General features: G+C 40.0%; 1 protein-coding gene across 1 annotated transcript; it reads left to right on the top strand.

Annotated features, from left to right (window-relative positions):
- Positions 1-218: 218 nt before the first annotated feature.
- LOC132044186 (uncharacterized) lies at positions 219-5718 on the top strand. The gene is made up of 4 exons (XM_059434671.1): positions 219-778; positions 2339-2491; positions 2574-2779; positions 5370-5718. The coding sequence occupies exons 1-4, from the start codon at positions 287-289 to the stop codon at positions 5575-5577; spliced, it is 1059 nt and encodes a 352-aa protein (XP_059290654.1). The 5' UTR covers positions 219-286; the 3' UTR covers positions 5578-5718.
- The last annotated feature ends 7790 nt before the right edge of the window (positions 5719-13508 follow it).

Genomic DNA, 13508 nt, shown 5'->3' with positions numbered 1-13508 from the left:
CTCTGCCACGTCGACGGTGTAGAACGACTGGATCACCCGTGAAACCAGAAAATTCTTAGATCCAATTGCACTGAATGCCACACTGCTCTTGTTAATGACGGGCCACGTCTCCATTTTCTTTCACCCATTATTACCCTCACAATTCCTCAATATTTAAAACAAATGAAAGGTCTTTTTCGAGATTTCATCATTGATATCCTAAAATATCTAGCTTCCCCACTCCGCAGTTTGAATATTCTAACTCCATTTTTCCTCCTCCACTCATTTGAACAGTCCATCATCGGGCATGGCAGTAGTGGTCGGAAACATAACACTATTACTCGACGGAACTCACGTGACCACTCCACGTGCTGTCGTGTTACCAGATCGTAAAACACGTGATGTTCTTTTGAACTTCTTTGTCAAGAAAGACCCCCCATGCATGAATCAAAGCATGCATGCTTCTTCTAGTGGGTTCGATAGTGAAAGAGAAAGAGTACTAAATCCCAAAGTGGGGTTTAGAGGAAAAGTCAATGGGAAAGTAGGTGAGGTAGATTATGAGAATACAAGTGATGATGAGAATGGAAATGAAGGAGGAGAAAGTGGTGGAGGAGAAGAGTTTGATTGGGAGAAAGAAATGAGGAAGAGAGTGAAAGAGATAGAGGAGATGAAGGAATTGGAGAAGAAAGCTGAGGAATTGCAGAATACTGTTGATGAGGAGTATGATGATGAAGAAGCTGAAAGTAGTGAAGAGACTGAAGAGGATAAACGCGAAAGAGTAAGAAGAGAGCTCGAAAAGGTGAGGCCTTCTTCCTTATTGCTGTAGTTAAATCTTTAGGGGTCGTTTGGTTGCTGGTTAGAGTTTAAATCAAAGTTATGTAGAAGGTACCAAAATGCTCTTTAATCTTGAGGTCTTAAATATGTCACGTGGAAAGTTGGTATTAAAGAGTTACCAAAAAAAGAAAGAGACATTCTTTTTGAAATGGATTAAAAAGGAAGTAATACAAACAAATTGAAACAGAGGGAGGACATAGATTCCCTCGTAAGTTATACATGTATTAGTTATGCGGGATGGTAAATTGATAACCAAATACCGAACTTGGTGCGCTGAATTTTATGCATAACAACTAAAATGCTACCAAATGTGGTACTGGTTATGTTGGTTCTGATACATAAATAACTCACTTCCTAACCAACAACCAAACGACCCCTTAGAGCTGGATAGAAAGAAGTTATCATAGCCTTAAACTTTGGTTTATAGTACATCATTCCCTGTATTATAATTGATGTTATAACAATCCATGCCTTATTATTCATATACTTCCTATGTTCCAATTGATGTGAAGGCGTTTGAGTACAAGGGTCAAAACACTTTAACTTTGACTATTTCTGGTATAGGTTCTTAGAATGTTTTAGAATAAAATTAACATACTTGAATACTGGGCGAGAAATACTACAAAGTCAACATAACTAATGATTCAAAATATTTTTAAGAAGTTTGAGAAAATTATAGTCAAAGGAAAAATTGTGACTCCCCAAATAGTAACATTTTTCACATAAATTGGGATATCTTGTGTGACAACACTACATAGCGAGTTGCTCTTCTAGGTGGGCAGCTGTGTGACAACACTACAGAGAAAGCAGCGCTTTCATGTAACATGCTATGGTCTCAACGTCGTTCGATGAAAAAAAGGAACCTAGAAGTTTATATTTATGTACCCATAAGATTCTTTTTTTCTTCACAGTATAATAACCTGTTTTAAGTGTTAGCAATTGGAGATAAATAGCTGCTGCTGCTGCTACCTAAGAAAGGATCAATGTGGCCTTTTCCAGTGTGCTATTAATAATTTATTAATCTTTCGTCTAGGTTTAACTAACTGCTATTAATAGCATCACTTTTGAAACTGTAGTCGGGGTGGGTTTTGGATTTAGTGACTATTAAGTAGTAGTAAGTTAACTTTGAAGCGTGGTTGCCGGTGAACAAAAGAAGGGAAACCAGATTGGATAACATACAACTGCAAAATTGTATCTGAAATTGCGGAAATGGGAGAACTATTTCAGAGAACTCTGTAGCACCAGATATTTTAGTGCATCAACGGTTAAAACCTATGGAATTTTCTAGTTGTTGGAAATGGTATTCTAATTTGAGTAATATGTATTTGCAAGCAAGAACCCTCAAAGAGCTGTTGTGACAGAGTAGAAATTTGCTGAAAACTAATCCTAACAACTATTATTGCATATATTTCACTTGCATGCTTCGTATTATACTTACTGCGTTATAAGGAATTTGGTTTGATGAGAGATTTCAAATCCTTTAATCTCAAAATCATCATTTATTAAATTCTGGTTTGAAATTTAGGTGGCAAAGGAGCAAGCAGAACGCAGGAAAACTGCTCAATTAATGTTTGATTTGGGCCAGAAGGCTTATGGGAAGGGCATGTATGGACGTGCTATAGAGTTCCTTGAAGGTGCTCTTACTATCATTCCTAGACCAACCTTGTTTGGTGGAGAGGTTAGTGGCGAGCTACTTCCTGAGTAACCACACACAAGATGTGCTATTTGTTACTAATTGCATTTGCAAATTGAACTTTCAGATACAAATATGGCTGGCTATGGCTTATGAAGCAAATAACCGCCACGCAGACTGCATTGATTTGTATAAGCAACTAGAAAGGAAACATCCCAGTATCAGCATCCGACGTCAAGCTGCCGAGCTTCGCTATATATTGCAAGCACCTAAGCTGAAGATATCTCAAGAAGAAATGGTTACCATACCACTTATTGGTTCTAGCTATGATAGGTAAGTTCCATTCATCTAATATTATATTGCGTATGTTAGTTAAATAAAACAGTACCAATTACTTGCTTATATGCGGCAGGCATGATATGCAAGTGCCTGGGGCAATCAATATGGTACTTTAGTGGTTAGTTCGTTTTTTTTTTTTTTAACATGATAGTGACTGGAGCACGATATTACTAGCTCACTACAATTGTAACATAATTTAATGAAAGTGCTTTGCATTAGCACCTAAGGGTAAACCTTCAAAATCAGGGTTCAAGTTTTAGCAGAGACAAAAAAGAAAACACTAGGTGATTTCTTCTCATCTGCCAAAGCCTTAATGCGCACTGGCAGAGTTACCTGGTACCTATGCTGGTGGGAGATAGGTGAGAAAAGGCCCAAAATCATCCTCAATTTGGATATCCACTCAAAATAGTCCGTATTGTTTAAGGTGGAGCACAAAAAGTCTTAGGTAACTGCTTTCGTCTATAACTAACGGTTACTTCATGTCAGGAACAAAATACTGCTGAAATACTTCACGTTCTCCCTTCTGCTTACCCCAAAAAAATCACGTTCTTCTCCCCTAATTAAACAATTTTGACTATGTACCATCTAGTGAAAGGTGACCGGTTTTCAGACTCGCTCCACAAAATCAGTTGGAGCTCAGAGGAAGTTTTTCATGTGCGGGAGTTTGATTCTAAAGAAGGGAAAAATACTCCTATAGGCTATAAGCGTAACTATTTTGCTACAAGAGCACAGAACACTTTGTTGAAGGGTATAAGAAATAATATGTAGCAACTCAATTTAACTGCATTCTAGCTTTTGATCAGATATCCATCATACAGATTCCATTGTTTGTCGTGTACTAGTAGCTATCTTCTTAGATACATCAAGAGTAACTCGCGCGTTAATAGGAAGCAAACAACAAAAAGAGGCAGGATCGAATCCATGATGCAATATTAGGGGTTTGGTAGAATTAATAGCTTTGACCCGAATCCTGTATTAGTGTTGAGAAATAGACTTAATATGCATAAATAATCTGTATCAAGCCCATTAAGCAAGAGCGGATGTTCCCAGGTATTTGAAGTTGATTCAGCTAATGTCTTTGGTAAGACCTTCAAAATGTTGGACGTAAATATATATTCCAGGTGGCTGACCAAGTTTCAGCAGCAGTTTGAAACCTGGTCAGCTATCAGAGGAGAAACATGGAAATCGAGTTCCTACATTTGGACTTTGGATCTATACGAAAGCACAATGATGGAATCCGAGGCTGTGCTATTCTTCATCACAAGAGATGTTACAGGTTAGCGGAAATATAAATCACTGTTTGTCCACCAACTCTTTGTTAACGCCCTTAATCTTTATTTGATTAGGAGTAGATTTGATTGATAGCAGTTCTTAGTTATGCCTTCAAACAGAGAAGGATACGGTATTGCAGGAACGAAGCAATCTCTTATTTCTTATTTTTGAGAAGGTGAAAGCATGTGAAGTATCCGTTTGTTATAGACGACAGTCAGTTAGGTAGACTAAAAGTGCATCAGTTATAAAAAGATGAAGGACTATTAGTGCTCCACCTTAAAAAATAAGGACTGTTTTGAGTGGATGTCCAAATTTAGAGGATGATTTGGGCTTTTTCTTGAGGTAGGTGGCAAATACGTGGCGAAGGAAAAATATTCAAGCAGTTTGCATTCTTTTGTGTGCTACTTTTAGCATCCATGGATTATTGGAAACTAGTGTAGTATGTGCCTCCAAGATATGTAGTAGCAGGGTAGTTGAACAATTGAAATTATCAAGTAGATGCAAGGATTACAAAAGATGGAACTGCCTACTATTCCACTCTGCTCCCTCTCTCTGCATACTATTCCACTATGTTCCCTCTCTCTTCCCTCTTTTGCCATCAAATGCAAATTTCTAAAAAGAAGTGGATAGCGGAGGTCCACTGTTTAGGAGTGTGACTTCAGATAATCAACTGAGGACTCTTTCTTGTGTTGACGCTCTAGATGAAAAAATTGTTTAGGGCTTGTTTGCTCTTCGTTTCTTTTCCCCGTTATTTCTTTTTTTCTTTTGTCATTTCGAAGTACTTGGCTTCATGAATGAGAGTACCTTTTAATGTGATTTCAAATTAACTTGTAATGTGCCAATTTTAAGGGGTATGAAATATAAGACCTTTATAAGGGACTGAAGCTTGTTACTTCTTGGGTACTCTAATTATTTGTATTAGAGACAAACCTTCTGAAGTTAGAAATTGATTGAATGAAACTCATTTAGACTCATTTACCCATGCAAGTAGATTAGCAGTAACTGAATGACAACATGTTTATAGTACGTGAGGCCATGATCTGGTGTTATATGCATCAACAGTTATAACACATTAGTAGTTCTCAGCATATTGATTTAACTTGTACAGATGATGAATAGGTGAATCACATTGTTTTCTTCTTCTGTACTAAATATTAGGCTGTTTGCTCATTTTCGCAACTTCATGGACAGTGCCGTATTCACAATAATATTTCTACAAAGTAATTCTTGTAAGGATCATGCGGTTACAGGGACTCAGTGCTAAATTCGCTTCCCTTTCTTCTTCCTTTTTTTTTTTTTTTTTTTTTGGTAGTTACGCTGGATCATGGACCGACAAAAACAAGGACAAAGATGAAAGACAAAGTCGGTCTACAACTAATCAGCTTCCATCAAACAGGGACTGGGTGGGTGATTTTCTGGTCTGGAAGCCACCAGTCGGTTTGGAGAAAAGCCAACCATTCTGGGCAATTTTAACAGTATGGATAGCCTTGGTTGGAGCTGCACTCTTTTTGCAAAAATGAAGCATATATATACTTGTAAAGATGTTTGTTGTTTAGCTTACTATTCTTTATTATTGGTATAGGCTGATGTGTATTACCGTTCTAATGCCTGTTGTAATTACTACCATGCTTTAATATGATTAGCAAATATCAATTCTACTATGCCCTGTACTTTGCATTTGTTTTCTGTTAGCATTTTTCATGGTTTTGCTTCTATTAAATCCTACTGAACCAGTACTATTTAGAATAATGATAAAATTCACTCCTTTTCCCTTTCTTTTAATTGTTCCCATATACTGGGGGATCCGGAAAAGGGGAACGGAAACAATGAGAATTAAAGCCACACTTGTTATAAAAGAGATTTTCATTTGGTATAATATACTTACATTTTTCCTTTTGACCTATTTCCAGAAGACGCGGCATGCAAATGGTTTCCCTGAAAATTTCTTCAAAAGGGTCTGATCCTCTGATCCAGTAGACTAGTATTTTTATGCCATTGGGAGTTCTCAAAAGTGAAGGTGTCACGTCCCAAACAGACGTGAGTGGCACTACACTAGTCCTATAGTGGGTGAATTAATCTCTTAACATATTATCAAGCAAATTTTAATTATTTAAACCAATTATAAAATATTGCTCACGATTAATGGAATAAAATATCTGATAATAAAACAAATAAATAGCAAGTGCGGAAATTTAGCTATTACATCTCCAAAATTTGAAAGTCACCGTACAAGGACTCTAACCAATAATGTCTAAAGAGGAGATACTATCTAAAAATAAAGGTATGAAAGATAGACATCTGAAATAAAGAAAGATTTTCATGCGGTATGACATGGATAGGAGCTCACCTCTCATCTTGGTAACGAATAACCTCAACTACATGCGAGGTCTGGAAGATGTCTCTGGCTCAAAATCTGCACTCACAAAAAAGTGCAGCAAGTGTAGGTCAGTACAAACAATATGTACTAGTAGGTATCATAAGCCGACTAAGATTAGTATCATGCATACACACATAAAATCAATGGAATAAGCAGACAGGCACAACAAACATGAATCACAATAAATATCCTTAATAATCCTCTTTCAGAATGTTGCGGTGGATGTGTGAGCACACTAGGAGAGATAGGATTAGGAATGGAGACATCCGGGACAAGGTGGGGGTGGCATCGGTGGAGGACAAGATTCGGGAAGCGAGGCTGAGATGATTTGGGCATGTGAAGAGGAGAGACACAGATGCCCCAGTGCGAAGGTGTGAGAGGTTCGCTATGGACGGTTTCAGGAGAGGTAGAGGTAGGCCAAAGAAGTATTGGGAAGAGGTGATTAGACAGGACATGACGCAGTTTCAGCTTACCGAGGACATGACCTTAGATAGGAAGTTGTGAAGGATTCAGATTAGGATAGAAGGCTAGGAGGTAGTCTTACTTATTCATTCGCACTAGTGGTCGTAGTTTTGCTATATCATTTATTACCTTTTGATTTCTGCTTATATTTGTTGGGTCTTGTCTTTCCAGGTTGTTTTATCATGACTTATTCGCTCCTGTTATTTCTTATTTTCGCATTACTCTGATATGCTTGTCCTTATCTGACTCTTTTGTCTTGTTTTCTCTTGAGTTGAGGGTCTTTCGGAAACAACCTCTCTATCTCCCAAGGTGGGGGTAAGGTCTGCGTACACTTTACCCTCCCCAAACCTCACATTGTGGGATTTCACTGGGTATGTTGTTGTTGTAATCCTATTTCAGAATCAATCACCAATTATCAACAATGAAACACTAATGCTCAAGCCGAAAGTAGTAAAATAAACAATAAAGTTTCCAGCTCTGTACACACATGCTAAATGGTAGTGATTTACCCAAATAGCCATGACACACGCAGGGGACCTATGGTGTTCATGTACCACTCGTTCCGGAATGAACTTCGGACCACGAGCTCATAACTAGGCTAAATCGTTACCCCCTGTCAAATGTGCCATGAGAGATGTACATGTTCCATCTCAATCATCACAATAATTGCCTCATAATCATGTCACAAGAATAGCTCAAATACTCGTGTCAAGTCACCACCAATAAAGTAAAATCAAATAACATAAGCCACAATAAGACTCACAAATAATTTGCTCAATAATAATATAATATGTAGCTATCTCAATTCATCTCTGAAGGGTCTATATGAACACCTCCCTTTCAACAATCTCAAGAATACAGTTCAAGTTTATCAGCCTGAACAATGGAGAATCACTTCACACAATTAAATCATACAACTAACAACGATCACCAAACTCCAAGTCAGAAGACCTAGACATACTTTCTCCCATAAATTCTACGACATATACAAACAACTAATCAAAGTCTAATTCAACTAAATCGTAACCTACCTCAAAGCAGATTTGAGCAATGGAATCACTTCGCAACAACCTTTCCCTTTCGCAATGCCTCAGAACGTTCAAAGTCTAGAATAATCAACTTATTGGTCTTATGGTATATCATAATGCTAAGTAAGTAATACTCAATTTATGGGTTCTATAATCAATTCAACCCTACAAATCTGGTTTTAGCCAAAGTTCCCATTTTTATTGGAACCCTAGGTCTCAACAAACAATTTCCATTATTGAATATCCGGTTCTCATGCTATGAAGTGATGATCTCTACTCTTAGATGATTAAACAACATTAAACAACAATAAACAATAACCCATTAATATTCTAGGGTTTTCTTAGTAATTGTGTTCTACCCTTCAATTTCCATTAAGGGTCTTTTGATTGAAACAAGAATCTAATATGAGCATTAAGCGAAGAAAGTTAGTGATTAAGGCTTACCTTTGATGGAGATTAGTGCCCTAGCCTTAGAAAGTCGCCTCTATGCTCTTGGGAATTGTTTTAGGGATTATGATAAGTGTGGGCACGAAATAACTACTTAAACTCGTCATAATACTTAAGTAGTCTTTGTTGTAACGACCAAGGTTTCGTTGCAACGGACTCGTTGCAGCAAACAGGAGCTTCGCTGAAACGAACTCTGGGCAAATCCCACCTTTCGTTACAGCAAACCCCTTTCTCGCTGCAACGATCTCGCTGCAACGAAGAATCATCGTTGTAGCGAGGCCTTTTTGACCAGTGAGCACAAAATTTCACAACTTTTTATACTTAATCTCTAAAAATCATTCTAAGGCCCTATGAACACAAGCCAACAACAAACCAAGTTAAAAACACATCACAGAGTCACTTATAAGTCACAAAACACAACATACAATACAACCAAATTATTTAGGTCCGCTCATTTCTATCCCTGAAAGTACTAGTAAGGGTAGAATGGTCAAACACGTATAACGACCAGGCGGGTCGTTACATCAGATACCAATTGAACAACCATTCGTCCCCGAACGGACTAAAGGGAAGGAAACAAGGGAAAAGGTACCTAACTCAGCGAAAAGACGGGGATACTTATCGCGCATATCTGACTCGGTCTCTCAAGTGGCTTCCTCAACAGGACGATTTTTCCACTGGACCTTAACTGTCGCGATTTATTTCGATCTCAACTTACGCACCTCCCTTATCTAATATAGCAACAGGCTCTTCCTCATAGGATAAAATCTCATCTAAAAAAGTCGAATCCCAACGAATGATATAGGACCCATCACCGTGATACCTTTTCAACATAGAGACATGAAACAGCAGATGTACACTGGACAAACCTAGGGGTAAAGCTAACTCATACGCTATCTCCTCCACACAATTGAGAATCTCAAACGGGCCAATAAATTTAGGAATAAGCTTACCTTTCTTCCCAAATCTCATCACACCACCATGGATGAAACTTTCAACAACACTTGTTCCCCCACCATAAACTCAAGATCCCGAACCTTTCGATCCGCATATACCCTGAGCTGCTAAAAGCTTTTCTTGAACCACCTTGACTTTATCTAAAGACTCTCTCAACATATCAGTACCCCAAGCTCTTACCTCGAACACATCAAACCACTTAATAGGTGATCTACACTTGCTCCTATAAAGTGCCTCAAACGGAGCCATATCAATACTCGAATGATAACTATTATTGTAAGTGAACACCGCCTATGGTAAAAACTGGTCCCAATGACCACCGAAATCAATCACACATGCACAAAGCATGTCCTCAAGAACCTGAATCGTCCGCTCGGACTGACCGTCTGTCTGGGGGTGGAAAGTTGTACTACGGTCCAACCTAGTACCCAATTCCAAAAGCAAATTCTTCCAAAATCGAAATGTAAACGTCGTGCCCCTATCGGGTATGATGGAAATAGGAACCCCATGCAGTCTAACAATCTCATGAATGTATATCTTGGCTAACTTCTCGGCATTATACGTAAGCTGGGCCAGAATAAAATGCGCAGATTTAGTCAACTGGTCAATAATGACCCAGATCGAATCAAACTTACCCAAAGTCTTTGGAAGACCCACTACAAAATTCATGGCTATCCTCTCCCACTTCCATTCAGGAATGGGCATCCTTTGAAGAGTACCATCGGGTCTTTGGTGCTCGTACTTAACCTGCTGACAATTTAAACACTTGGAAACATAATCTGCTATATCACGCTTCATCCTAGCCCATTAGTAATGCTGTCTCAGATCACGGTACATCTTCGTAGCACTAAGATGAATAGAATATCTAGAACTGTGGCCCTCCTCTAAAATCGTCTGAATCAAGTTATCAACTCGAGGAACGCACACGCGCCCCTTAATTCTTAATACGCCCTCTTCATCAATCACGACCTCCTTGGCCTCACCACTCATTACCTTGTCCCGAATTTTGCATAAACTCGAATCGTCACATTATTTTGCCTTAATTTGGTTTAGAAGAGATGACCTCGCCTCAATAAAAGCCAACACTTCGCCAGAACCGGATAAATCAAGTCTGCCAGCGGTAACCCCGGTCGAACCTCCATGGCGCGGACGCTGCGAAGTGATCAAACAATAGTTTGCCCATACTAGCCGACTCCCTGCTCAAGGCATCCGCCACTACGTTTGCGTTGCCAGGATGATATAAAATAGTAATATCATAATCCTTTAACAACTCCATCCACCTCCGCTGCCTAGAATTTAAATCTCGCTGAGTAAACACATGCTGCAGGCTATGATGATCAGTGAATACCTCACAATGGACACCATAAAGATAGTGCCTCCAAATCTTCAATGCAAACACCACTGCTACCAATTCTAAGTCATGAGTAGGATAATTCTTTTCATGAATCTTGAATTGCCTAGAAGCATAGGAAATAACTCTCTTACATGCATCAACATAGCACCTAAAACCGAACGGGAAGCGTCACAATAAATCACAAAATCCTTACCCTCCACGGGCAAAGCAAGAATCGGTGTTGTAGTCAACAAAGTCTTGAGATTTTGAAAGCCCTCTTCACACACATCGGACCACGAAAAATTGCAACAGCTCAAACGGGTTAAGTGTGAAACGATGGAAGCAAACCCTTCGTAAACCGACGGTAGTAACTAGCCAAACCCACGAAGCTGCGAATTTTTGTCACTGATGTGGGCCTAGCCCAATCTCTGATTGCCTTAATCTTTTTGGGATCAACCATAATTGCCTCTTTCGAAACCACATGCCCTACGAAGGACACCGAATCAAGCTAAAATTCACACTCAGGGAATTTAGCATACAACTCCCTATCCCTCAACAATCCAAGGACAAATCTCAGATGTTTTTTATGATCTTCCCTGCTCTTCAAATAAATCAGTATATCATCAATGAATACAATAATAAAAGAATCTAAGAATGGCTTAAAAATTCGGTTCATCAAATCCATAAAAGCAACAGGGGAATTAGTGAGACCGAAAGACATGACAAGAAACTCATAATGCCCGTATCTAGTCCGGAATGCTGTCTTAGGGATATCCTCAGCCTGAATCTTTAACTGATAGCCCGATCTCAAGTCAATTTTAGAGAACACACATGCTCCCTGAAACTGGTCAAACAAATCATCAATGCGAGGAATAGGATATTTATTCCGGATGGTGACTTTATTTAATGCGGCGGTAATTGATGCACATCCGCATAGTCCCATCCTTCTTTTTCACGAAAAGCACAGGAGCGCCCTACGGAGAGACACTCGGACCAATAAAACCCTTACTGAGAAGGTCCTGAAGTTGTTCTTTCAATTCCCTCAACTCTGCTAGCGCCATACCATATGGAGGGATAGAAATAGGGCGAATCCTCTACTCTAAGTCAATGCAGGAATCGATATCACGGTCTGGTTGGCATACCGGGCAAGTTTGCAGAAACACCTCTGCGAGCTCACAAACTACAGGAACTGACTCAAGTGATGGAATCTCAGCATTAGTATCATGAATATGTGCCAAATAAGCCAAACAGCCCCTCTCAACGAGTTTCTTAGCACGAACATAAGAAATAATTTTCTTTGGGGAGGAATTAAGGTTTCCTTTCCACTCAAGTCTAGGTATCACGGGCATAGCTAAGGTGACGATTTTAGCGCGACAGTCTAGAATTGCATGGTAGGGATTTATCCACCTCTTACCTAGCATCACATCAAAATCTACCATGTCTAAAATCATTAAGTCTATACAAGTACCATAACCCATAATTGTAACAGCGTAAGATCGAAACACTTTATCTACAACCACAGAATCTCCGACCAGAGTAGACAAAAGAATGTGAGTACTAAGTAAGTCTCAAGTCGTATCAAAACTCCTAGAAAAGTAAGTAGACACATACAAAAATATGGAGCCCGGATCAAATAGTGCAGAAGCCTGCCGGCGACAGACTGTAATAGTACCTGTGATAACTACATCTGAGCCCTCGGCCTTGGCCTGCCTGGCATAGCATAGCAATGGGCATGCCCACCACTAGCCTGAGAACCTCCACGATCCCCCTAAACTGTCTGAGCACCACCTCTACCAGACTGATAACCGCCCATGTTAGGTTGAGCGCCACCTCTACCTGTCGTGTGGCCACCCTGCCCAGTTTGAGCTCGGTTCCCACCAAAAGATCCCCCTCCTCAAACCGGAGCAGCTAGAGTTTGGGAGCCTGAAACTGGCCACTACGTTATCCTGTTTGAGTCTAGGACAAAACCTCTTGATGTGCCCCTGCTCGCCACACTTAAAGCAGGCACGATCAAGACTAGGCCTCTAAACCGACACCGGCTAAGTCCGAAAAACTCCCCGATCCGGGAACTCGGACCGAGATCCCCCCGCCCGTCGATAGAGTACCGAACGACTCCAGATGAGCCTCCAACCGAAGTCGGCATAGTCTTATTAACCTGACGAATCGAGTAACTCTGGGATCCCTGTCCCTTAGAAAACGTACCATTGAAATTACAACCCTTTCGAGCCTTCTTCTCTGCATATTTGTTGTAGCCATCCTGACAGACACCCTCAACAATCTTTACATGGCCCACAACCTACTGGAAAGAACAACCCCTGGTCACCAACTGAAGAGCCGACAACTGAAGGCGATTCAACCCTCTCACAAAACGTAACCCTCTCCTCTTCAGTAGGCAAAAGCTGGAGATCATAACGAGCCAAGGAATGAAATCGGGATTCGTAAATAACGACAGAAGAGCTACCCTGCTCAATATTACTGAACTGATCACACTTCCTGTCCCTCAAGGTACGAGGAACATACTTCTCACGAAAAATCTAGTAGAACTGAGTCCAACTCAACGGAGGAAAATTCTCCGCCCTACACTCTACAAACGCCCTCCATTATAACTTGGCATCTTCTATGAGCTGAAAAGTCACAAACTCTACTCCATACTTCTCAACTGCCCCCGTCTTATGGATCCTCTCGTGGCAATTAATAATGAACTCATAGGCATCCTCTGCCTCATTACCATAGAACTCTGGAGGCTTCATCTTAGTGAACCTCCAAAACAAATCGTGCTCATCACCTGTCATCACCGGTCCTCCCACTGGCCTAGCTCAGGTCCGGGGGCCTCATCCAAACGTGGAG

This window comes from Lycium ferocissimum, unplaced genomic scaffold (genome assembly GCF_029784015.1).
Source record: "Lycium ferocissimum isolate CSIRO_LF1 unplaced genomic scaffold, AGI_CSIRO_Lferr_CH_V1 ctg381, whole genome shotgun sequence".
NCBI classification, from domain to species: Eukaryota; Viridiplantae; Streptophyta; class Magnoliopsida; order Solanales; family Solanaceae; genus Lycium; species Lycium ferocissimum.
The sequence above is the reverse complement of the archived record's forward strand: the minus strand, read 5'-3'. Positions and strand labels throughout refer to the sequence as shown.

What these genes read in the sequence shown, in the direction of transcription:
- LOC132044186 (XM_059434671.1), top strand. Translation starts at nt 287, where the DNA reads ATGGCAGTAGTGGTCGGAAACATAACACTATTACTCGACGGAACTCAC. An exon ending in TAAGAAGAGAGCTCGAAAAG is followed by an intron (nt 779 to 2,338) that starts GTGAGGCCTTCT and finishes TTTGAAATTTAG; the next exon opens with GTGGCAAAGGAGCAAGCAGA. An exon ending in CAACCTTGTTTGGTGGAGAG is followed by an intron (nt 2,492 to 2,573) that starts GTTAGTGGCGAG and finishes TTGAACTTTCAG; the next exon opens with ATACAAATATGGCTGGCTAT.